Below are 24,571 nucleotides of genomic sequence, written 5' to 3' on the forward strand. Positions count from 1 at the left end.
AAAACAACTTTTGAGCACAGTTGTAGAAAAAGGTATGTTTAACAATTGATATTTGTTATCTGATTCAGATCCGATGTGTAGTTTGGGAAGTTTTTCCAACCATTCCACCGCTTTGCTTCAGTGTAATAAAAGAAAACTAAGGCCAGTTGCTCAGTGCATGTCAGTGTCGTCTAGTTAAACCTGCCTGGCTCAGGGTGACAGAATAATGTGGTTGCAAAGTGAGGCTTCAGCCTTAAGTGGAAACTATGTTGACAGCTCAAAAGTTAAACATTTAGCTCGCCCGAGTCACTTTCCGGCGACTAGGTGCCCATTACTGGCACACACGGAACGACACTAACTCATGTGTGTGGACTTGTACAACGACAGCGGTGCATTGGGAGCCCAGAAAGAGTGTAAAAAGAAAAAAAAGAAAGCGATAGAGATGGTCAAGTTTTAACTCACCAGCTCTGTACCTCTTTATGCCTCGTCCTGCCTTTGGTAGCCCCACTGCAGCTCTTGCACACACTGAAGTCCGATTTCATGAAACGGGACAGGAGGTGAAAGGTCGTGACGTCCAACTTTTCATTAAGTTTTTAGAGACTTTTACTTGCACTACTTCTTCTTTCCTCTCCCTTTCCTGCCCCCGCCCCTTCCTCCTCCCCGTCCTCGGTCACGACTTCCGCGAACAAGAGGCTGACGTCATCGCCAGCGAGTACGTACGCGTGTGCGTAGCGTACACCTGGCCGAGAAACGGACAAGTTGCGTAAGAGCAGAAATCCTATCGCGCAATATATTAAGATTACCCGAAAATGCAAACAACAGTTGCACAACGCGGTGGGGGTGAATAATAAACGGAAAGTTCCATTTCCTTGAGGCCGCCGGTGCATGACCACATCTGTTTATCATGATTCATCATCTTGATTGGCAAAGTTACATAAAAGTGACATTTTTATCACTTTTATTAGCATGAACATTAACCACATTCAACTTCTGTACCCGAATGACAACCTATAAAGACAATTCTCCAAAATATGAATTTTTGTGTAATTTGTATCTTTTTGATAACGTAGAGCTATACTATTTAATCAGCAGGCGAAGCATGAACACTTTATTGGACAAGTGACAATTTTGGTAATTAAAAACAAACAAACAACACACAAACAAATAGGGAACAAACCGAGGCGTAGGTTTGGTCTCAACATTGGTAGGGACGATATAACGCCATAACATGCATGTACACTTTATGCTGGGGACAGGACATTAATAAGACCAAATAGATTGCGCGAACGGCGCAAAGGGCCACATTTCTCATGTATATGAACCTAATTAATTGATAGGCTAAATGATTCATTCCAAATACGTCCGTATCAACTGATAATAACGTTTACTTGCAGTGGTTTAGGTGATAACACTGCTCGATTCAAACCTTTGTTTTCAAAAACTATAAAGAAACATTTTGAAAACTTCCAGAATAAATGTCTGTTTTTTTATTAGCAAACATAAACATATTGAAATTAATTCACTTCATAATGGTAGGGTCAATTCTGTCCTTTCAACATATGGGAAGACAATCTAAATTCCCTACATAAATGAACTCATTATATAATGCAAATAAGATTGCTTAAAAGTTGGTGAAGACAATTTTAGCATCCTGAAAAGTTGGTAGTGTTACGTCCCTACAGTCCCTATGCAAACCTACGCCCTTGGAACAAACTTAACCCCAGGAAGACCTGAAGTCCATATATGTGGACATCACATTTTTGGTCATGTAGGCCACAATATAAACATTTGGCAAGATATGGCCACACTTACTAGATCAGGGGTCGGCAACCCAAAATGTTGAAGGAGCCATATTTGACAAAAACAAAAAATATGTCTGGGGCCGCAAACATTTAAAAGCCTTATATTTACAAGTTCCGGTACAGGTTCTGAGCGAAATATAGGCAGCGCCATCTTGGAAAAATGTCTGCTCCAAACTTCCGATTTAGAAAGAACAACATGAATTGTGGTTAAAGGAAGCAGTGTGTTGACAAGGTTAAAACTGCAAAATCAAGCCAGAGGAACCCAGGGAATCTCCAAAAATGGATTCAGCACGACGTAGGTGACACGTAGATGGGATTGTATGATTGTTCTTATCACTTCGTTGATGTGTCAGCAGTATTTCCAGCTCCAATAGCATATCTTAAAGTTGCTGCATTTAAAAAGCTCGTAGTTGGATCTCGTGATCGAGCTGACGGTCTGCCGCGAGGCGAGCCACCGTCTCCAGCCCCAGCTGCCTCAGCCACCCCCGGGTAGAGTGCACGCAGTCCCGATATATGTCCATCAACATACAGTAACGTAACGTACAGCAAGTGTTGATGTGGGTCACATCAACTTATCTTCCCTTGCCTACCAGCGTTTTCCACCTGTACACAGACGCACAAAAAAACTTGCATTTATGGGTTGACATAATTGTGCCGTACTGCTACAGCAGTACATTAGTTGTAGTAAATAATATTAAAGATCATCATAATTACAATCATCATCGTAATAACAATATCAAAGGCAACAAGTCCTTTCATGCACAAGATTTTAGTCTTAGTATTTTTTTTAGCACTGGACACATTAAAATGCAGGGTAGGAAGAACATACCTTCCATAACACAGCAGCAACATCGCTACAAAAACACCCGGTCTTTGTGGTGGCACGAGCTTGGTTCCACATATGCCTTCATGAACATGTTGTCCCCCCTTTCGCCATGATGGCAGATGGATGTGGTATTTCCAAATTGTCTTTTTTTAGGGGATTTTGATGAGTAATGATACTCCAGCTCCACTGTTGTTTGGGATGGAGAAATTCTAAAACGGAAGTTGGCATAAGGAAGTTGTTAGGGCCTCTGCCCCCCCCCTCCTGAAACCTGGCCCACTTGGGGCAGGCATGCATGAGTTTTTCTGATTGCAGGTTGAATGCCAGATGGGTGGAGCGGCCACAGGTGCAGGCTATCACAATCAGCAGCCTTGAAAAAGCCAGTGGACGCCTCACCTCGTCGCCAGATCAACTCGTCTAGTTCTACTGTCAGTTGTATCCCGCCTCACTTACATTTTTGACTACTATTCTCGGCTCACAATTTTTGCTTCTGTCCCAGGACCTGTTTGTGCACGCCCCTTGTCGGATCTCCACGCCTGATTTCCCCCCACGAGCTTTTCCTGCCTCACGTCGGTCTGGATCTCACCAGCAACGCCCGAACAATAAACAAAACCATTTTTGTTCTTACAGCCTGTCGTCCCGTTGTCTGCTTTGGGATCCTCTCCCATCCACGAACCCTAACAGTTTGATCTGGCCATCATGGATCCCGCAGACAACACAACCAGCTCGCCCCAACCATAGTACTACCGCAACCACAATCACGTCATACAGGAACTCTTCAACAAGGTAACGGACATTTCCCAGGCAATTTTATCCCTCGAAGCCCGCTTAACACATTCCCAGGCACTAATGACATGCCGAGAGCCTCACGTTCCCGCACCGGCACCTTATGATGGCAACCTCGGTGCGTGTCGCGCCTTCCTGGTACAGTGTAGCCTGATCTTCGAGCAACAACCGCACACATACCACGAAGACAGAGCCAAAATTGCCTACCTGATAGCTTGTTTGCGGGGCGCCGCGCTTGATTGGGCTTCCTCATTATGGGAAAATGACTCGTCCGTGTGTGTTACATACTCCCGTTTCACAGAGGAGATGAGAAAGGTCTTTGACCATCCAGTCCGTGGAAAGGAAGCAGCCAAGCGGCTCATGTCCGCTCGCCAGGGGACTCGGAGCGTCGCCGAGTTCGCGGTAGAATTCCGGACGTTAGCGGCAGAAAGCCGTTTCAATGACGAGGCGCTGCAAGAGGTGTTCATCCGCGCTCTTAATGAGCGCCTTAAAGATGAAATGGCCCCCCGCGATGAACAGTCTTCTTTGGATGGAGTCATCAAACTTTGCATCAAAATTGACGCGCGTTTGCGTGAACGTCAGCGACAGCAGCTTGAACAGCCGACCCCCCTTCCTCCTCGCTCAGCCATCTTCCCGCGGCCTGCTCCACTTCCTGCCCAGGCCACACACGTTCCACCCGCGATTTCGCCCCCTACTGTAGACGCCGAGCGAGTACAACTGGGGCGCGCCAGGCTGTCTCAGGAGGAGCGCACACGCAGGTATGACACACGCCTATGTATTTACTGTGGGAAAAGTGGCCATTTTCTGCGTGGCTGCCCGGTGCGTCCTGGCTCGCCAGTAAAGGCACTCCTGGTAAGCCACATGTCTCACGATTCCTCTGATCGGCTCCAGCTCACCGCTACGCTCTCTTTGAGGGGCCTGTCACGCTCGGTTACTGCCTTAGTTGATTGCGGGTCGGACGAGAACTTTATCGACCACGCGCTCGTGACCCAACTAAGACTGACGACGCACCCGCTCCCTGTGCCGTTGAGGACCACGGCACTTGATGGGAAACTCCTTTTCAGTGTGGATCGGAAAACCGAGCCCATCAAGCTGCTCCTGTCAGGCAACCACCAAGAGGTGAGCACCTTCCTTGTCTTTGTGAGTCCCCGTACACCCTTGGTCCTGGGGTTACCTTGGCTCAAGAAACATAATCCCACCATAGACTGGACCCTCCCCAAGTTAACCTCATGGAGTCCGTTCTGCCACGTTAACTATCTCAGATCTGCTCTAGTGCCGTCCTGTCCTGCCAAGAAGCTGGAGCAACCCGACCTGTCCACTGTCCCGAAATGCTACCACGATCTCTGGCAGGTTTTTAGTAAGGATCGTGCAATGTCGCTCCCGCCTCATCGCCCTTATGACTGCGCCATCGACCTCCTTCCTGGAGCTGCTCTTCCCAAGGGTCGGCTATTCAACATCTCGCAACCAGAGAGGGAGGCGATGGAGAAGTACATCTCCGAATCCCTGGCCACAGGCACCATCCGTCCCTCCTCCTCGCCTGTCGGCGCTGGCTTCTTCTTCATAGGCAAGAAGGATGGCGGCCTGCGGCCCTGCATCGACTACCAAGCCTTAAATGACATCACAATAAAGAATAAGCACCCTCTGCCTCTCATGGACTCTGCGTTCACCCCCCTCCACAGTGCAACAGTTTTCACTAAGCTCGATCTGCGCAGCGCATATCATCTCGTCCGCATCAGAGAGGGTGACGAGTGGAAAACCGCATTTAATATGCCCCTGGGGCATTATGAATATTTGGTTATGCCTTTTGGCCTCACAAACGCCCCTGCGGTTTTTCAGCATCTGGTAAACGATGTCTTAGGGGACTTCATTAACCGATTCGTGGTGGTCTACCTTGATGACATCCTGGTGTTCTCCCACACCCCCACCGAACACGAAGTTCATGTCCGTCAGGTCCTCCAGCGTCTCCTCGAGAACAGGCTCTTCGTGAAAGCCGAGAAATGCGAGTTTCACGTCGACGAGACCGCTTTTCTCGGCTACATCGTTGGCAAGGGCCAGTTGCGCATGGACCCAGCGAAAGTCAAGGCAGTCCTGGAATGGCCACGCCCCTCCGACAGAAAGCAGCTCCAGCGCTTTCTTGGGTTCGCCAACTTCTACAGGAGGTTCATACGTAACTACAGCAGAATTGCGGCCCCTCTCACAGCCCTCACCTCCACCACTACACAGTTCCGTTGGTCTGACATGCCAGTTCCGCCTTCAGCGACCTCAAGGCCCGCTTCACCTCTGCGCCTATACTGGCCCCTCCTATCCCATCTCTCCAATTCATTGTGGAGGTGGATGCTTCTGAGACCGGCGTGGGTGCCGTGTTGTCACAACGGCGGCCCACTGACGGCAAGGTACACCCATGTGCTTTCTTCTCCCGCAGGCTGTCTCCTGCGGAGCGCAACTACAGCATTGGGGACAGAGAACTCTTGGCAGTTAAGTTAGCTTTGGAAGAATGGCGCCACCATCTGGAGGGAACATCACAGCCTTTCCTTGTCCTAACTGATCACAAGAACCTGGAATACCTGAAGTCAGCCCGGAGACTCAACCCAAGACAAGCCAGGTGGGCCATGTTTTTCTGCCGATTTAACTTCTCAATGTCTTACATCCCAGGTTCAAAAAATACCAAGCCAGACGCCCTGTCCCGGCAGTTCCAGGCCATTGAACCACCTGGGGAGCCAGCGCCCATTCTCCCACAGACCTGCTTCCTTGCCTCGATGGAGTGGGAGATTGAGGGGAAGGTGAAGGAAGCCCTTCGTGACCACCCAGACCCCAGAGAGGGCCATCAATCCGACCTCTTTGTTCCCGAGTCCATGCGTTCCAAGGTACTGGAGTGGGCACACGCGTCCCGCCTATTCTGCCACCCCGGCATCAGAAGGACACTGACCGTGCTGCGCCAACGGTTCTGGTGGCCCTCTATGTCAGAGGATACCCGATCTTTTGTCCTTGCCTGTAATGTTTGCGCCCGTAGCAAGACATCGACGAAGCCCAGCTCCGGACTCCTCCACCCCTTACCCATTCCGAGTCGTCCATGGTCACACATTGCCCTGGATTTCGTCACCGGTCTCCCGCCTTCCAGGGGCAACACAGTCATCCTCACCGTGGTTGACCGATTCTCCAAAGCAGCCCATTTCATCCCCCTTCGCAAGATCCCCTCAGCCAAGGAAACTGCAGACCTGCTCACCTACCACGTGCTCCGCCTGCATGGCATTCCGGTAGACATTGTCTCTGACAGAGGACCGCAGTTCACCTCGCAAGTATGGAAGGCTTTCTGTGCAGCTCTGGGCGTTGGTGTGAGTCTGTCTTCAGGGTACCATCCGCAAACCAACGGCCAGTGTGAGCGTACCAACCAGCAGCTCGAAACTGCCCTCCGCTGTACCACCCAGGCCCATCCTAACACCTGGTGCGACCAACTCCCTTGGGTTGAATACGCTCACAACTCCCTGCCGAACGCCTCCTCAGGTATGTCCCCATTCCTTTGTTCCTTGGGCTACCAACCCCCCTTGTTTCCTTCACAAGAGCAAGACATTGCAGTCCCGTCTGTCCAGAGGCATGTGAGTCGTTGCGCCAAAGTCTGGGAGCAGGCACGCTCTGCACTCCTACGTGCCTCCGAAAAGTCCCGTGCCCAGTCGGACCGCCGCCGCACACCTGCGCCAGTCTATGCGGTAGGCCAGAAGGTGTGGCTGTCATCCAAGTCCCTGCCGCTGAGGACTGAGTCGAGGAAGCTCTCCCCCCGGTTTATCGGTCCCTATGAGATCAAGAGGGTGGTGAATCCGGCTGCAGTGCGCCTCAAGCTTCCTGCCCATTTCCGTATCCACCCTACCTTCCATGTCTCACAAGTAAAGCCCGTCGCCTTGAGTGCCTTGTCCCCCCCTGTTCAGCCTCGGCCGCCGCCACTGTCGGTCGACGGGGGGCCAGCTTATAGAGTGGAGCGGCTTTTGGACGTCCGCTGCCGAGGCCATGGGGTCCAATACTTGGTGGACTGGGAGGGCTATGGCCCGGAAGAGCGGTCCTGGGTCCCGGCCCGGTGGGTGTTGTCCCGTGAGCTAATCCGGGATTTCCACCGCACCCATCCCGGTCGTCTTCGTCGGGCGCCAGGTGGTGCCCGTAGGCGGGGGGGTCCTGTTAGGGCATCTGCCCCCCCCTCCTGAAACCTGGCCCACTTGGGGCAGGCGTGCATGAGTTTTTCTGATTGCAGGTTGAATGCCAGACGGGTGGAGCGGCCACAGGTGCAGGCTATCACAATCAGCAGCCTTGAAAAAGCCAGTGGACGCCTCACCTCGTTCCCAGATCAACTCGTCTAGTTCTACTGTCAGTTGTATCCCGCCTTACTTACATTTTTTACTACTATTCTCGGCTCACGATTTTTGCTTCTGTCCCAGGACCTGTTTGTGCACGCCCCTTGTCGGATCTCCACACCTGATTTCCCCCCACGAGCTTTTCCTGCCTCACGTCGGTCTGGATCTCACCAGCAACGCCCGAACAATAAACAAAACCATTTTTGTTCTGACAGCCTGTCGTCCCATTGTCTGCTTTGGGATCCTCTCCCATCCACGAACCCTAACAGAAGTAAAGCGGAAGTACCTCAGAAACTTGTCTATAAACATTTGGCAACATATGGCCACACTTATTAGATCAGGGGTCGGCAACCCAAAATGTTGAAAGAACCATATTTGACCAAAAAAAAAAAAAAAAACAAGTCTAAACCTTCAAAAATTAAAAGCCTTATATAGGCCTTATAATGAGGTCAACACATGCTGTATGTATCTATATTAGACTGCTATCAAACTGACTAAATCGGCTACAAGTACATAATGAGCCTTCATGATTAAACTGTAATTTTCCCTGCAGTGCATCCTATTCATTGCAATAACACACCCTCCTTAAATCTAGTTAAATTCCCTTGTTTTTGGTGTAAATCTACAAGAAATGAGTGAAATTATCTGCCAGCGCTTCAAGTAAAAATTTCTTAGATTTCTTGAAATAAGAAAAATAGCACGGTGAAAATGAGATTTATAGATTTATTTTAGGCAATAAATTAGTATATTTTATCCCCCAAAAAAACCTTGCTTGTCCGAAATGTTCTTAATTCAAGAATAGCTATTGTTGGAAACACTATTAGGAAATTTTTCTTGATTCAGGTAAAAAAAAAGACCAACTTTTAGATGTATGGACTCAATAAGAATAGTAATATACTTAAAGTAAGTGATACAATCTGACACATTAATCTGTTAAGTAGTCGTTAACACTAAAAGTAAGATGGAGAAAACTATTTGACTAAATTCAAGAAAAATAATCTGATTAAGACGTGATAAACTTGCAGCGTACAGAGAACGACGCACCGCGTAACTACTCTGTTGTACGATGCACACCAAGTTGAACTTAATTTCATATTAATAAATTAGAATCATGTTTGTCCTCCTATAGAAACCATATCAAAACAAAAAATATATTTTCCGTCCGTCCGTCCATCCATCCATCCTTCCATCCATCATCTGCCACTTAATCCGGAGTCTGGTCGCGGGGGCAGCAGTTTTAGCAAGGAAGCCCAGACTTCACTCTCCCCAGCCACTTCAACCAGCTCTTCCGGCAGGATCCCCAGGCCCAAGGCGTTCCCAAGCCAGCTGAGAGACATGGTCTCTCCAGCGTGTCCTGGGTCATTCTCGGGGCCTCCCGCCAGTCGGATATGCCCAGAATACCTCTAAAAACCAGATTTCTATTTTTTTTATTTTATTTTATTTTTTTTTTATGAAGAGAGATGCCTTTTTTTTTTAATTAGAAACTTAAATTATTTTTAGGCTATTTATTTATTGTACTATTTGATCAAAATGATAACATTATTCAATATATTTCAAATAATAACTAAAATATGCTTTACAATTGATTCATTTTTTTTTTTTTTTTTGTAATTCACTCATCGATTTTAAATCATCAAAGTCAATTAAAAAATGACCTTATTTTTTCAATAAATACAATTACATATTCTTGATGTTCCGCTGTTCAAAGTATCTTTCAAGTACAGGGAATATCCCTGTATGTCTTGTATAGTGAATTTAAAAATATATTTTTTCCTTGAAAAACATTGCAATTCGTGTTACATTGCAGCAGTATCTCGATTTTAGATATGCAAAGTTGCGCCACCCACGGGCGAGGCAAATAACTCCAGATATGAACATCTTTCAATGACAATCTGGCAGGCGCAGTAGCTCCTTTGACCAATGGCAGCGCCCGAGTTCACTTTTGGGTATAATATTACCATCACCCCAGAAGAAGTTGATGCTAGGCATGTCTGTGATGTGTTGTCAGGCACAGGTCTGACAATGCTCGGCTGCTTTGCGACTATAGATAATGAAACTTAATTAATCAGTTTAAAATAAAACATACAGATAAATTACATAATGTTGCGACTTACGTTTAAAAGTACTTTCACATTCCCTACGTTACAATTTAGGACAGGACCTTCGTTCTGTTTACTTCCGCATTGTTATGCAAAGACCCGCCTTCGGAATTTGGATTGGCTACCTTGCCAAAAAGAACCAATTCCGTGGTGATGATTGGACAGGAACTGTTATGTCATTTGACTGGCAAGGACTGCAGCTGTCTCGAGGAGGAAACATTTCGACACTAGTAAGTTTTCTTATCTTTAGCCAGTGTATTTGATAAATAATGAGCAGACGCGATATATGATTATATTATTCGCTAGAGAATTGAGGAAATGCGCTTCAAATGAAATAGAATGGAATTTTTAAGGCTAATGCTAACATTGCTACCTCTGAGCTACGGAAAGGAGCAAGGAGACGGATTATGTCGTACTTGAGATCACGTTCACCTAGAAGTGTTGGATTCACCGTGTCTTTCGTGTAAGGAATATGAAACTCGAACGCCTTCCACCATCATGGAGTGTACATTTATAAAGCGTGGTTTATGCATGTTTTACCAGGGTACTTTTCCAGTATGTTGTAACTACAGTATTGTTTTTTAAACCAGGTGGTGTCATAACTTTAATTCAGAAACTCAAGGCGAAGACGCCATCGTGGATCTGATGCCTATTCACGAGAACCTAGCAGTAATTCATTTTAATATTCCCCTCCATGTTTCTCCTCAAGGCTCTTCTTGGTATGAGCTGTTAGGAAACAAGGAGAGCTGAGCAGTGTATTAATTGAAGATGCCCCCGATGGATTCTTCATGTTGATGTAAGATTCAAATTCCATGCAGTACATATACTCACTGGCCAACCCATTAGGTACTCCAGCACTAATCAAATGAGATTCACAACACGAGCTGCATATAAACCTTCAGTTTTGATTGACGCTAAATGCAGTGCATCATAATGAGAGTTGTTTCCAGCATTTTGGTTCTCTTGTGTGTGACACAAGAAAGTAATGTGAATCCGGGAGTTGATTTTGTTGCTAAGTAAGGCTCACAAAATTAATTTAGTGGTGATGGGTGCAGTTAGGGCTGGGCCTTCAATGGGGATTTGACAGACTTAATACTTCTCTTAAAACCACCACAAACATGTTTCAACAATATAAACAAAACTGTACAAAAAAGTTTTATAACATCATGCAGCTGTGCCACATATGTCAACTGGAACAGTTTATTCTTAATATTTATTCATTAGCATCCCAATAACTTCAGACAAATAAATGAAATACTTGATGATTAAATGTTTCCTTGTCAACACTGGCTTCCAGTTATTATCTCTGTGATGCAGTGTTGTTTTCGTCGATGAACAATTTTTTTCATGACGATGAAGAGACAATAACGAACTAAAAACGTGTCTTGGGAGACTAAAACATAACGACATGAATGCCAGTTTTCGTCTGACGAGATGAGAACGAGATGAAAATGTGCCATAATTTTCGTCACATTATCACAAAGTGTGACATTTTAATGTGTAGTTAGTCTGCATCGTAGCAGCGTCTGGTTGTGTCACTCATGTGACATGCTGCGACACCCCCCCAAAACTAACCCACTAGTGTCCTCTCCAGTCTCCCCATTGCTTGTTTTGAAACGTAAATGGTAAGCTTTATCTTATCATCTTGGCAAGAGAGAATACGCAATGTTACTTTAGCCCTTTATGGCGTCTGTGCTGAGTGATCATCACACACTAAGTGTAACTCGTAGGGTTAGCATAACATCCACATTTGTGTAGGCATTATTCTATTACTAGCGGTGAGCGTCCTCCTAAACTCTCGTACAACGTTTTTGACATGCAGTTCGTGGCATCCAGGTGGGTATAATTAATTGAAAATCACGCGCTCAAAATTAAAAATTTCAGACGAAAATATTAAGTAACCATCGACTAAAACTAGACTAAATTGGTCTCAGTTTTCATCAACAAAAACTACATAATGACAAACACATTTTGAAATGATTAAAATATGACTAAGACAAATAAGTATTTTCGTCTAAAAGACTGAGACTACGAAAAAAGTTAAAAGGGCTGGCAAAAACAACACTGCTGTGATGATGCAAATTTTAACTTTGATTGGCTAAGGAAACCGTCCCATTGAGGTATTTTGGCCAGAACTACTGAATCTGATGTTATTGCTAAAATTTCACTGAGAAAATAAGCTAATATCCACACAATGTACATGCACTGTACTCAAAGCAGTTTCACTATTTGAACCTTACCATAAAAGCAGAGCAATAACGTCATGGAACAAAAACTAGAATTAAAGTTTTAAATGTAGGTCAGTGTTTCGGGCAGTGTTAAGGCCAGAAGAGAAAGCCATGGTAACCCACGACTGCCAAAGCATTAGTAACAAGTCATCACAATGTATTAGAAAGCTGTTATAGCTGATTAATAATAACAATTTTAAAAAGTGGATGAAATGCTCGATTTCACTGACATATTCGTGTGTCTTTTAGCCCGCATTTTTTCAAACTGCATCGAGCGGAGGTGCGCATCAGGAGACTGACATCGCAGCTGACCAGAGCGGCGATGTCCACCACCATGGCCAACGGTGAGGCTCCTACTGCAGCCATCCTTATTATTGGGGATGAGATACTTAAGGTGAGGCTGGTTGCTAAAACATAAATTGAAGCTGCATAATTTGGAACTCCACCAAAACCTGAACACCATGTGACATATCAACAAATTGACAGACCTCTATTGATGTCGTTAGATGATTTTCTTCTGCCTCAAGGTTTACAATAGCACTAACTACTGACACTATGCTGCTGCTAGTGTGAAAAGGCCATTAGAGTAGGTTAGACAAACACATGTTCAACTTTGGGTTTTGTTGTTTTATATTTTACAGCGGTTAGCTTGCCTCTCACTTGTGTGATGAATTATCTTTAAGACTCATTTTAGGATTAGCAGTGGCTAGTTCTTTTTACATTACCATATTAGAAAGTTGGAATTTCATCCAGCAGGAACCTGAAGTCGTCATTTAAATCAACTTTCTTTTATCTTGTCTCTTAGGGGCACACTGTGGACACTAACAGTGCCTTTCTTACACGAGCGTTAAGGAAGCTCGGTGTGTCTGTGCAGCGTATAACAGTCATTCCAGACATCCAGGAGGTCATCGCCAAAGAAGTGGCTCTTCAGTCTTCACAGCACACTCACCTCATTACCTCAGGCGGAATCGGGCCCACCCATGATGACGTCACTTTTGAGAGCGTTGCTATGGCCTTCCAAGAGGAGGTCTATCCCCACCCTGAACTCTCACGGTTGGTGGAAGAGTTCTTCGGGGTGGTGGACAAAAGCAGCCCGGCCATGAAGTTGGCCATGGTGCCTCGATCAGCCAAACTCAACTTTGGAACAGACTCGCAGACGGGAAAACCCCTTCGCTATCCGCTGGTGGGTGAGCACAAGATATGTCTTTTTGCATACTTTCCTCTACTTGCATTAGTTTTGTTGAGAGTTTTTAAAACTGAAGTGTCAGAAACGCAGTGTTTCTTCCAAAATGTTCACTGACTAATGCATGTAGATTGTTTTAGCGCGCATTGTAATGAATGAATGAATGAATGTAATGTATTATTTTTACAGTTCAAAGCCAACTGCACTGCCATTTTAAAAGATGCCCAACAACAGTATAAGTAAATCGGCGCGAACACACACTTTTCAATTTAAACCAACATTTGTGGAGTTTTGTAAATTAACACCATAGCCTGGAATTGGATACCTACAAATATAGTAGGAGTTCCTATCTCTTACATTCAGTTGATTATCAAGCATAGGGATGTCCAACCCTTCACATTTTAAATAATGTCTATACAAATGATTGTTAAAGGAATTTTTGGAGTATTTTATCCTCAGAGCAAATCTAAAAAAAAAAAATAAAAAAAAAACTCAAAAGAAAAAATGTTTGAAAATAGTTTTTGAAAAAGTCTGGAGTATCATTGCATTCATTTCAATGCAAACCCACCCCCCATGACTAAATTAAATCTGAGATATGAAGGAATCTGACCTTTCAGCCAGATTGCCGTTATTACGCCAGCCAAACCGCTTGACCCGTGCTGGCGCAGCTCCAATGACCCGGGCCGGCGAAACTCAGACGACCCGGCCAAAAGGCCAAACTCTGCGCTTTGACCTTGGTCTTAACCCCTTGTACTGACTCAATTTTGTAAGCTGGAAGAAGGCTTCGAAACACATGTTGACAATTTATTTAGGTCGACAGCGATCAAACGGCAAGGCATTAGGTCCCCGACAGAGAGGCAATTCTGGTTCCAGGGTCAGCAAAACAACGAGCACATCGGAATGTCCCCGAGAAACGACAGTTGTTAGCTAAACGTTCAGTCTTTTTGAAGTGTGTGGTGTGGTGGGCCGGACAAAGGGTGTGCCTGGGTGTTGTTTAGGATAATTCTTCTGTTGCAGATTTGGGCGGTCAAGTTCATGCGTCACCGTTCGTTGCTAGGTCATGGTTACTGAGGCAACTGAGGTGGGAGCTATTAAACTTAGAGTTATTTTTGTTATTGGGTGTTGTAGTACAGGACGTCCCGCCATTTGTTTTGGACTGTCCTGAAGAGCTGATTGTGGGATTAGGTGTTGCAGACATGAGCTCCCAGATGTCTTGCCTATCACCTGGTAGTCAGCGTCAAACTTGCTCAGTCAGCTGCATGGCGCAAGTGTTGGGCTTCCGTGGTCAGAAGGCATCATATATCTCTTATGTCCTATGTCAAATATATTCATCTTGTTTTCCTTAAACTATGATATAAATGCTATTTATTTTATATTGGGTACATTAGAGTAATACAAAGATACTAGATAGTATTCCCTGATTGATTATATTAAGTGTGTTAGAGTAATACAAACAGTCGAACGGTAAATACGAGAAATGATACTATTCCCTTCAGATAAAACAGCTAAAGTGAAATTTAAATTTATTTTCTTAAATTGACAAGGGCTGTCTTCGCTGTTACATGATAATGGAAATTATTTTGTAACCCTGGATTAACAGTTACCCATATTCCTCTGACATCCGCGTTACACAATTTTGAGCCACAAGGACCTGATGCAATGTCCTGATACATCAAGATTAGAATTCAAAGTGGTTTGTCCTTTCATTTTTCCTTTTGACTGGATATCAGGGCTTCCTGACCTGGAGAGCGAGAACTCTGCAAATTACAGTCAGCGACAATAATCTTTGCAACTCATAAGGCTCTCAGATATTGCCCTTTACAAATGCTGGAGAAGAGTTTAAAATGGTGGAATGGGTTACATTTGTAAGGCTGTGTTACATGACAGAAGTCGACATGATCTTCCACAGTAATAACAAAGTACGTTTAACCACTGCCTCATGTTTTTTGAGAGCATTTCATGCAGATTCTGTGTTATTGTCATATTTTTTGAGGGGTATTTTATACTGCATCACATATTACATTTTGCAAAAATGACTTGTATTTTTTTCCTCAACAATGAATTGATGTAAATAAACACTGTCATTTTAGTAGGCTGTTCTGATTATCATTTTTAAATTGCAGCTAAAGCTGGTACGCTTTTCTGTCATTCACAGGTGAGCGTGCGTAATGTGTATATTTTCCCCGGTATACCGTCTCTAATGGAGAGAGCATTTAATGGGCTGGAACACCTTTTTGCTAGTTCAGGAACCACTTTTCATACACGCGAGGTAAGAACTGTGATCATATCTGTTTAATATGGTAATAGTTATCAAAATTTGTTCAAATAAAATAACCCATGACTTAATTGTTTTTAGGTGTTTGTGGCTGCAGATGAAGCGGAAATTGCCCCTGTGCTCACTAAACTGCAGGCCTCCTGGGGTCGCAAGGTTGCTTTGGGCTCATATCCCGACTGGTTGAGCAACTACCATCGAGTCAGGCTGGTCCTGGACTCGAACAGCCAGGAGGAGGTGGACAAAGCCCGGGCACAGCTTATTGAAGAGCTGCCCAAAGAAAGTGTTGTGCCTTTGGTGAAAGACCCTGTATCCATTGCCACCGCCGAGGTGTACATGTTAGCCAACAGTGGTAAGAGAAACTTCAAGCAGTGTTATAAATTTTTATTTTTTTTTTGCATCACGGAGCAGGTTCATATAATTCAGTGTTTGAAAGGCCAGCCTAGAAACATAAAGATTTCGAAAATAAAAATATTAAAAGGACAACTCACCATCATGGTGGATGTAATTACTGTAATTGCAGCGAGTCCAGGACCTTTAATACAATTACATTACTACAGAGTTCTCCAACCGGTGTGCCGTGAGAGATCATCAGGTGTGCTGCGAGATATTATTCAATATGACATTCTTTTTTCTTTTACGTCATCGGGGGGAATTACAGTAGGAAGGAAGGAGTCAGTAGAAGGTTGCGGTCGTGCGCAGATGAACGAGGTATTCCTCGCGTCGTGTTTAAGAACTGCTCAGATTTCTAGCCATCAGCCACCTTGCTGTCCGCGACAATGTGGACCCTAGCACGTCTATTGTACATCATTTGATTACACTCGTCAAGTATATTCCATTTTATCTATCTGTGGTGACCGGCAAGCCTCCTCCTGTGTTATATTCCAACACATTGTCGAGGACAGCAAGGTGGCTGATGGCTAGAAATTCGAGCCGTTTTTGAAAGCAACACGAGCAGCTATCCAACAGCGCAATAACGTCATCTTAAAACGAAACACCCGTCGCTTCAAAACAAGTCGATGGACTATTTTGTTTGCCTTTGTCAAAACACAGAGAAACAGGCAACGTTTTTTGAGGAAAAACTACAAAGGTAAATGAGAAAGCCCTCAAACCCAGTTCCTTTGTTGCTGAACTGGTTGCTAAATCCAAAAAGTCCCACACTGTGGGAGAGACATTAATACGACCTGCCTGCAAACCCATCGTCAGCGAGATGTTCAGCCCTGATGCAGTTTAAGACATTGCTAAGTCCCCCTGTCTGATAATTCTGAGCTTTTCAAGCCTAACTGCTTTAAAAAAAAAAAAAAGAAATAAAAACGGAGAGAGACTGAGAGCTGTTGACGAAATTCCTGCCAGGGTATCTGCTTTGTGTTCATCTAAACAGGCTCAAGATTCACACTGAGTAAGTATAAATATTGAGAAATTATTTTATAATAAAATATACAGAAAGTAATTTTGGAACATTTTTGGTGTGTTTGCTGCCGCGAGACTATTTCCAATGTAAAAACGTGCCCTGGCTCAGAAAAGGTTGAAAAACACTGCATTAGAATTGGTTATTAGTACTGTAAATAGTAGTGTAGTTGAGTGTAAATCACCAATGTCATGATGGTACAATATTGATTCTTTGGACAAGGAAACAATATGTACAGATCTTAAAGTCTGCTACAATTTAATTTAATGGCCTTCGGTCGATATGTACACATATACACTGTCCAGCCTCCCAAAAAGTCACCACCAAAAAAATCCAAAGTATATACTGTATATATATTTATGTATATATAATCCATACCTATTTGTTGTTATACATCTAGTTATTAGTATGACAAGAACAGAAAATCTAACATACACACTGTGACTGAAATAGAAATGCTCATCTAACGTTGCCAACAATTTTTTTCCCGACTTTTATTCAATTAATATGAACAGTTCCTTTTTACTCTTCCATACTTTCATACATCAGATTTCCTTCCCTAGTTTGATATGTTGTTTGTATCAACCATGCTAAATTTGTGAATATACATCAGCGTTAACCCTTATATGCACATTTAAAAAAAAAAAAAAAAAACCTTTCATGACACCAGTTTTGTTTTATATAAGCCCTTTCAATTTTTGTCTTGGTCTTAGTCTTTTGGACGATGATACTATTAGTCTAAGTCATATTTTAGTCATGTCAAAATGTATTTATCTTCGTCTAGTTTTTGTTCACGAAAACTCGCGACTAATTTCGTCTAGTTTTAGTCGACGTTTACTAAAAATGTTATCGTCTGTAAAATAAAATTTTAAAAAAGTACAAAAATAAATACATAAATAAAGGTTTCCAACTACTGTATTTCCAACAAACATTGACAGACGAGCACATATTGTAGAGTCTACAATGACCACGCCAATTTGTTGATTATACACACTCAGCAGGAAAACAGTACATTATTTTCAATTAATTACATCCACATTTTTTCGGTTGAAAATATATACAGTATTTTGATGCAACTTTTTTTTTTTTTTTTTTGAAGCAACTTTCTTTTGATTGAATAATAAAGACACAAATCTACCTCCATATGGCTCCGCCCAGGGGATACAATTTTTGACTGGGGTAACTACATTGGCACGACACCGGCAGGCGTAGCAAATTTAATGGATGACGACGAAAAGTATTGCCTAAGCAGCCTGATTTAGAATTCCCCTCAAGAATAACGAGAAACAAAAAAAACGCTCATTATATTTTAAATATTCTTGTAAGTTAATTTTATTGCTGACACTATGCTTAGGGGTCATCAACATATTGTGCCCCCCCCCCCCCCAGCCCCAAAAGTCAAACTCCGCCTATGATTATTATACAATTTCATTTGGAATTTTAATTACAGAGTAATTCTCAATTGTTTTCAAATGCTGTTTCAAATTTTGAATTGGGTGACATTTTATAAGTTAAGGTCAATGGCAAAACATTGCTATTAGATTCCTTTTGTAAGCATTATGGAAATTAGCTATGGTTGGAGCAGCATAAGGGACTGCTAATAAAAAAGGATTTCAAGCCGCAAAAGCTGATGAAAACCAGTATTAAGATTGAAGGGCGAATGGCGGGATATTGCTTGTACAAATTGCGTAGTCATTCTTAAATATCCTAATCCTTTCCCACAGGCACACCGCTCGGCGAGAAAGTTGCGTCTGCACTGAAAACGGTCGAAGCGGCGCTGGATCAGTATTCCACGGAGGAAGTCTGCATCGGGTTTAACGGCGGCAAGGACTGCACAGCCCTGCTGCATCTCTACTACGCAGCAATGAAGAGGTAAAAACAAGAGATGAACACCAAGCGGTAGACAAGATAAATGATCTGAGACATGAGATAAAATGAGAAAACATGACACTCGACACATTCAAGAAGATAGTGACTGGGAATCTGTGTGTTATTGCTGTTATTTATTTGTTTTAATGTCCTATTTCTGCTCTCAGGCGCTACCCGGACAGTAAAGACAAGGTGAAAGCTCTTTACATCCGCATTGTCTCACCATTCTCGGAAATGGAGCGGTTCCTTCAGGATACTATAAAAAGGTGAAGTCATCAATCTCCTCTAAAGTGCGTCCATACACTGCATTCAAACTTAATACAGCAGTGAGGTTGAACACAGGTTTATGCGATGCTGTTTTACTCCACACTTTTCCCTTTGATATCAATTATGTTTGATTCAATTTGTTCCAGTTTATACATTTGTGTTAGATGGGTTGCTCAGTTTACAAGTATACCGTAAAGCAATGTTTGGAGTTTACAAATGGCACACAATGAACTATATTGCTGAGGCGTGCAAGAATACATCATCATTAGAGTGCGTGATCTCAGTTACTGCGGTACTTGCTGGCGTCGCGTCATGGATTACGACCAACATTTTTGACTGAATTCCCAGCATGGTCAACATGGTTGCTAAGCAGTATCTATCATTTAATCTGTCAGGTATGACTTGGATCTGTTCGCCGTGGAGGGCAGTATTCGGCAGGCTTTGATCGAGGTTCAGGAGCGGAGGCCCGAACTGAAAGCCGTCCTGATGGGCACCAGAAGGAGTGACCCTTACTCTCACACCCTCACCCCTATGTGTCCCACTGACCCCGACTGGCCATCCTACATGAGAGTCAACCCGTTACTGGTCGGTAACCCACCCAACGAGAAAGAACTTTAATACCATTGCATTGTCAGATATAAAAAACAAAAATCATGAACTGTTAAAACAATTTTGCTCTTTATTTTTTTCCTTAATGTTTTGTTGTGATTTTTGAAATTGCTTTGCAAAGGGTCAGATTTGACCATTTGCCATCTAATTATTTGGGAAACTGTTAAAATATATTGATTTAATACTTAGCATGTGTCTAATGAGGAATTTTTCATATACAGTGGTACCTTGACATACGATCGCATTGACATACGAATCCTTTCGACTTCCGGCGTAAAACTGAATTGTCATTTGTCTCGACATATGACGACATGCTTGAAATACAGCGATTTATGACCGCGGCAGAATTTCATTGTTTTCCCGCAAGACGGACGCACAGTGGATTTGTTAGAGAAATCAAAATGGGTCTCAAGAAGGTTAGTGTAGGTGGTGGAAAAAAGGGAAAAAGGCGACACTTACCATTGAAATTAAGAAGGACGTGATAGAAACATATGAGCGTGGTGGAGGGCTGTCCATAATGATTATTTTTCTTCCGATAAGTCTGCTGACTTTTTTAACGATTAGTCGACTAATCTAATAATTTTTTAATGAACTTTTTTTTTTTTTTTTTTAAATTAATCTTGTCATTTAATTTATGTTGATGATTATGAATTCAAAAAACGTTTTGGAACACTTAAATTCTTTATTAAAGTACAAGTAAACATAAATTGCAATAATAAATCACAAATAAACAATGAGGTCAAATGCTGATAACATTAACTAGTGCAAAATAGTGTAATGTAAACAGATTCAGAATGCTGTGACTTCACTTTTCCTACAGGAATCAAAACAATTCTTTCTTTCTCTTTTGTGGTATGTCTATATTGTTCTCAGCACCAGCAGAGTAGATAAATAAATGTCACGTATCACTGGGATGAGGTCCGTGGAAAAAAAAACGTAATGATGCACGGTGATACGACGCTACGACGGAGTATTAGGACCAAATAAATAAAATTAAAATTAAAAAAAGATCGAGATTAAAGTCGTAATATTGCTACGAGAAAAAACAGTCGCATTATTACGTAGGGTTAATCTAGCTGTGAGCCGCTATGCACTTTACATACATGTACCTTTGGTGGGAGCTAAGACGAAGCGTTAGTATAAATAAAGTCTTCTATTGAATATAATTTGATGTAGATGAAGTAAAATAAGAAGGATTTCCTTATTTTTCAAACCGATTCTAAAACAGGATGCTTTCAATATTGTTGATTTTAACGGAAGCAGCAACGCGCTACTTAAAGTACGTAGCTGCTAATTCAGCTACATTAGTCTGATATTAGCCCCTAATACTTTGTCGTATGACCCAAATAAAGGCAGCTTCAATAAAAAAATAGACTTACGATCCGCCAGCTTGTTGTCTCCTGTCGTCTTCCAAAATTATACCTGGGTGACAGCGCTTCTGGTGTTCATTCATGGCCAACGTGCTGCCGTGGTATGTAAGCTTTAAAGCATTAAAGAGACTGGACACGACAGCGTACCCTTGGCTTTGTGCCGCTTTCCCCACTTGAATCCCGAGCATCCGCCATTCTCAACTTTCCACTCATATATATTTTTTACCCTTTATCAACTGTCGACAGGATGGTGTGCTCGCCGACGCATTTACGTCATCGATGACGTCGACTAGTCGGGACAAATGTAGCATGGTGTGCATGTCAGTGAAGTGGCTCGACAATCCGGCCGGAATATGTCTACGATCTCGAGGACGACTGTCATTGTTATTATTTTTGTAACATCGGCAAGGAAGTCACAAGCTTCATCAGGTTTTTAATGATTTATCACAGAACTTGTGCAACACGGCTACTGTTCGCCGTAGCCGACACCAACAACAACAGAACATGAAAAGAGAAAGTAAAAACTCACTTTTTTGTCAGTCACACGGTGCATTCAGGAGCAGCCTGCAAAACACCACCACCACATTAACACTCAATACATTAAGTAATTATTATTATTATTATTATTATAATTCTGATTTTTATTTATATATTTTTTTTGTTTTGCTATGTGTAATTGCTATTTGTAATTGTATCTGCAGTGTGTATTAAGTATTTGGCATTGGTTTTTGGGCTGTGGAACGAAATAATCAAATTATAATGTATTCTTATGGGAAAATCCAGCTCGACACGCGACCATTTTGACATACAAACCAGGTCCCAGAACGATCTAAATTCATACGTAGAGGTACTACTGTATGAAATAACAACTGTATTAAAAATATTAAATCAATATAAGTGTTTTGTTCTTTTAATCTTGAAGGTCTTGATTATTCAATACATGTGTCCAAATACATTTGTGTCTTTTTCCTTTCAACTCAGGACTGGACTTATCATGACATTTGGTCCTTCTTGAGGACTTTATATGTGCCCTACTGCATTCTCTATGATAAAGGGTAAGAGCACACTCACCCAGTCATTCCTTTTTTCATTCTCTCCATTTGATTGCACATCTTTAATGGCGTGATCTTCCCTCACGGTGGCAAAGGTACACGTCACTGGGAAGCATGGACAACACGTGTCGAAACGCGGCGCTGCAGGTGGTCGACAGCAGGGGTGTGAAGCGTTACCAGCCGGCTTACCTGCTGGAAAATGAGGAAGAGGAGCGAAACTCTCGTGTGTAATGATGTATCACCTGTACGAAATCATGGATGTGTGTTCTCGTTTTTGTTTTTTTGTTTTTTAATCTAATTTAGTAGCAGAAAGAGCGGTTAAAGAAGAGTTTTGTTTGTTTGCATAATTGTGAATGTTTATGTTACTGATCAAGTAGCTGCTGCTGATTAAAGTCATCTTTATCTATAGATGTGTGGTTGTTTCAAAATACAATAGATTCATCTTAAGTGTGAATTGTTGTTTTGTCATTCAGTCTAACAAATGACCCAGAAAAACTACTGTTTAACTACAAATTCCTCATGAAATACAGATTAACATCACAGCAAAACATACGTATATAGGCTTTATATAATCCGTGAGTAGTGTTAGTGATGTTAAGAAGAATACAGATCTCACTTATAAAAACAAATTAAAGTAATACATTAAGTACACTGGCAAAAAAACAGATGCTAAACATTGGGTTTTGCTGCCATTTTTAATGAGCTGAATAGAACACTTCTTTTTTGTTGTTGTGTTTTTTAATTTACACAAGTCTATTTCCAAATTTCTTAAATCTTGGTTTGTGAGCACTTTGCCAAGTTAATCCGTCCACCTCGGGTATTGCATATCAAGATGCTGATTAAAAAGCTAGATTCACATGGGTTTTAAGACGAGTGTTTTTAATGTGCTATATCAGTCCTCACAATTTGGGGTGGCCACAATTTGCCTTCACTGAACCTAGTGTATATTTCAGGACATGATTTTCCTTGTCAAGAAAGCAAATATATACAGCTCATATCATCATATAACAAAAAAGAGCAGCAAAACTAGTAACATAGCAACATCAAATACATGCCTGAAAAGAAGTGGGAAGAAGAAGTTATTTAATCCCACCCCTAATCTCATCTAATTAAGAACAAACAAACAAAAAAAATCTTGCTACTTCCTTCCAAAAATGTAGGCAACCAAAAATCAGTTCAAACAGTTTTGTACATATACGTTTTTGTAACAAACTGTGTCCCTTGTGATGAAGTTACCAAAGGTAACACCCAAACCAAAAACAATTTCATACCAACATGGTAAATGAAAGTAAAACCATACCAACTATTTGTAAAGGCCACACACACAGGACAAAAGAATTATAAATGGCAACAATAACTATACCAACAATGGTAACGGACAATATACCAGCAATGGTAAGAAACAACCAGCTCTCATACCAAGACAATTTATTGGTGTAATTAAAATGTTATATCAGTATACTGTGACCAGACCATAAATTTGGATAACCGTTTAAATCTGTAGATAGTTTGGAATTGCTTGTGTTGCATTCCCAGATTATTCCAAAGTTTCACTCCACACACAGACACACAAAAACTTTTACGAGTTGTTGAAATTTTTGGTATTGTCCTTAGGGATGATCCGCACGGCCCGTTTCTGTAAGGTGAATAAAGGATTTATCGTGCTCTGATAGATGTTTCCCCGGACTTCAACACAAAATGAGAAGTATGGGAAAACCAAAGAGCGGTATAAAGTGTGAAGTGCGTTCTTGTCGAAGAAATTGTTTAGCTTTATTTATAATGGAGAGACTCTTGGAAATTTATGTTTTCACATGTCTGATGTGGGGTTTCCATGTCAGTTTACTGTCAATTGTGACACCCAAAAATGTATTCACATCTACGTTTTCAATTTGTATACCATTAAACATTACATGCAAATCAGTATTAGTTTTAAAGCTACCAAACATCATAGCTTTAGTTTTACTTAAATTTTACGATAATTTATTTATATCAATCCTTTTTTTTTTTTTTTTTTAATTTTAATTAGCTCCTTGTTCACGACCTTTACCAACTCATTATCGGTATTATTACAATAGAATACATTGGTGTCATCTGCAAAAAGAAGTCATCTGCAAAAAGAATAAGTTTTAGTGATGAGATGCATCAAAAATATCATTTACAGTGGGGCAAATAAGTATTTATTCAACCACCAATTGTGCAAGTTCTCCTACTTGAAAAGATTAGAGAGGCCTGTAATTGTCAGCATGGGTAAACCTCAACCATGAGAGACAGAATGTGGAAAAATAAAAACAAAATCACATTGTTTGGATTTTAAAGAATTTATTTCCAAATTAGAGTGGAAAATAAGTATTTGTCACCTACAAATAAGCAAGATTTCTGGCTGCCAAAGAGGTCTAACTTCTTCTAACGAGGTCTAACCAGGTTTAACGAGGCTCCACTCGTTACCTGTATTAATGGCACTTGTTTTAACTCATTATTGGTATAAAA

The 24,571-nt window shown here is 42.1% G+C and overlaps 2 protein-coding genes across 5 annotated transcripts in view; one reads left to right on the top strand and one right to left on the bottom strand.

Moving 5' to 3' along the window:
- Positions 1-623, bottom strand: part of shc1 (SHC (Src homology 2 domain containing) transforming protein 1) — a 61,677-nt gene extending 61,054 nt beyond the window's left edge. The window contains exon 1 of one of the 3 annotated variants that reach the window (XM_057833380.1): positions 442-623. In XM_057833380.1, coding sequence (XP_057689363.1) covers positions 442-521 — 80 coding nt within the window. In that variant the 5' untranslated portion in view covers positions 522-623. The remainder of the gene's footprint in view (positions 1-441) is intronic. The other 2 variants (XM_057833382.1, XM_057833381.1) reach the window with 2 other exon arrangements.
- Positions 624-9,726: 9,103 nt separating this feature from the next.
- flad1 (flavin adenine dinucleotide synthetase 1) lies at positions 9,727-22,774 on the top strand. 2 transcript variants are annotated; one of them, XM_057835479.1, is made up of 11 exons: positions 9,727-10,056; positions 10,536-10,622; positions 12,304-12,448; positions 12,860-13,237; positions 15,393-15,506; positions 15,594-15,861; positions 18,642-18,789; positions 18,954-19,052; positions 19,449-19,638; positions 22,014-22,087; positions 22,180-22,773. In XM_057835479.1, exons 2-11 carry the CDS (start codon positions 10,615-10,617, stop codon positions 22,313-22,315), a joined length of 1,560 nt encoding a protein of 519 aa, XP_057691462.1. In that variant the 5' UTR covers positions 9,727-10,056; positions 10,536-10,614; the 3' UTR covers positions 22,316-22,773. The 2 variants fall into 2 exon arrangements, with proteins under 2 accessions (XP_057691462.1, XP_057691463.1); XM_057835480.1 differs by lacking the exon at positions 9,727-10,056 and adding an exon at positions 10,086-10,289 and having other exon boundaries at positions 22,180-22,774.
- Positions 22,775-24,571: the final 1,797 nt, after the last annotated feature.

The sequence above is a fragment of the Corythoichthys intestinalis genome, chromosome 4 (genome assembly GCF_030265065.1).
Source record: "Corythoichthys intestinalis isolate RoL2023-P3 chromosome 4, ASM3026506v1, whole genome shotgun sequence".
NCBI lineage: Eukaryota > Metazoa > Chordata > Actinopteri > Syngnathiformes > Syngnathidae > Corythoichthys > Corythoichthys intestinalis.

What these genes read in the sequence shown, in the direction of transcription:
- flad1 (XM_057835479.1), top strand. An exon ending in CCACTTTTCATACACGCGAG is followed by an intron (nt 15,507 to 15,593) that starts GTAAGAACTGTG and finishes AATTGTTTTTAG; the next exon opens with GTGTTTGTGGCTGCAGATGA. An exon ending in CTTCAGGATACTATAAAAAG is followed by an intron (nt 19,053 to 19,448) that starts GTGAAGTCATCA and finishes TTAATCTGTCAG; the next exon opens with GTATGACTTGGATCTGTTCG.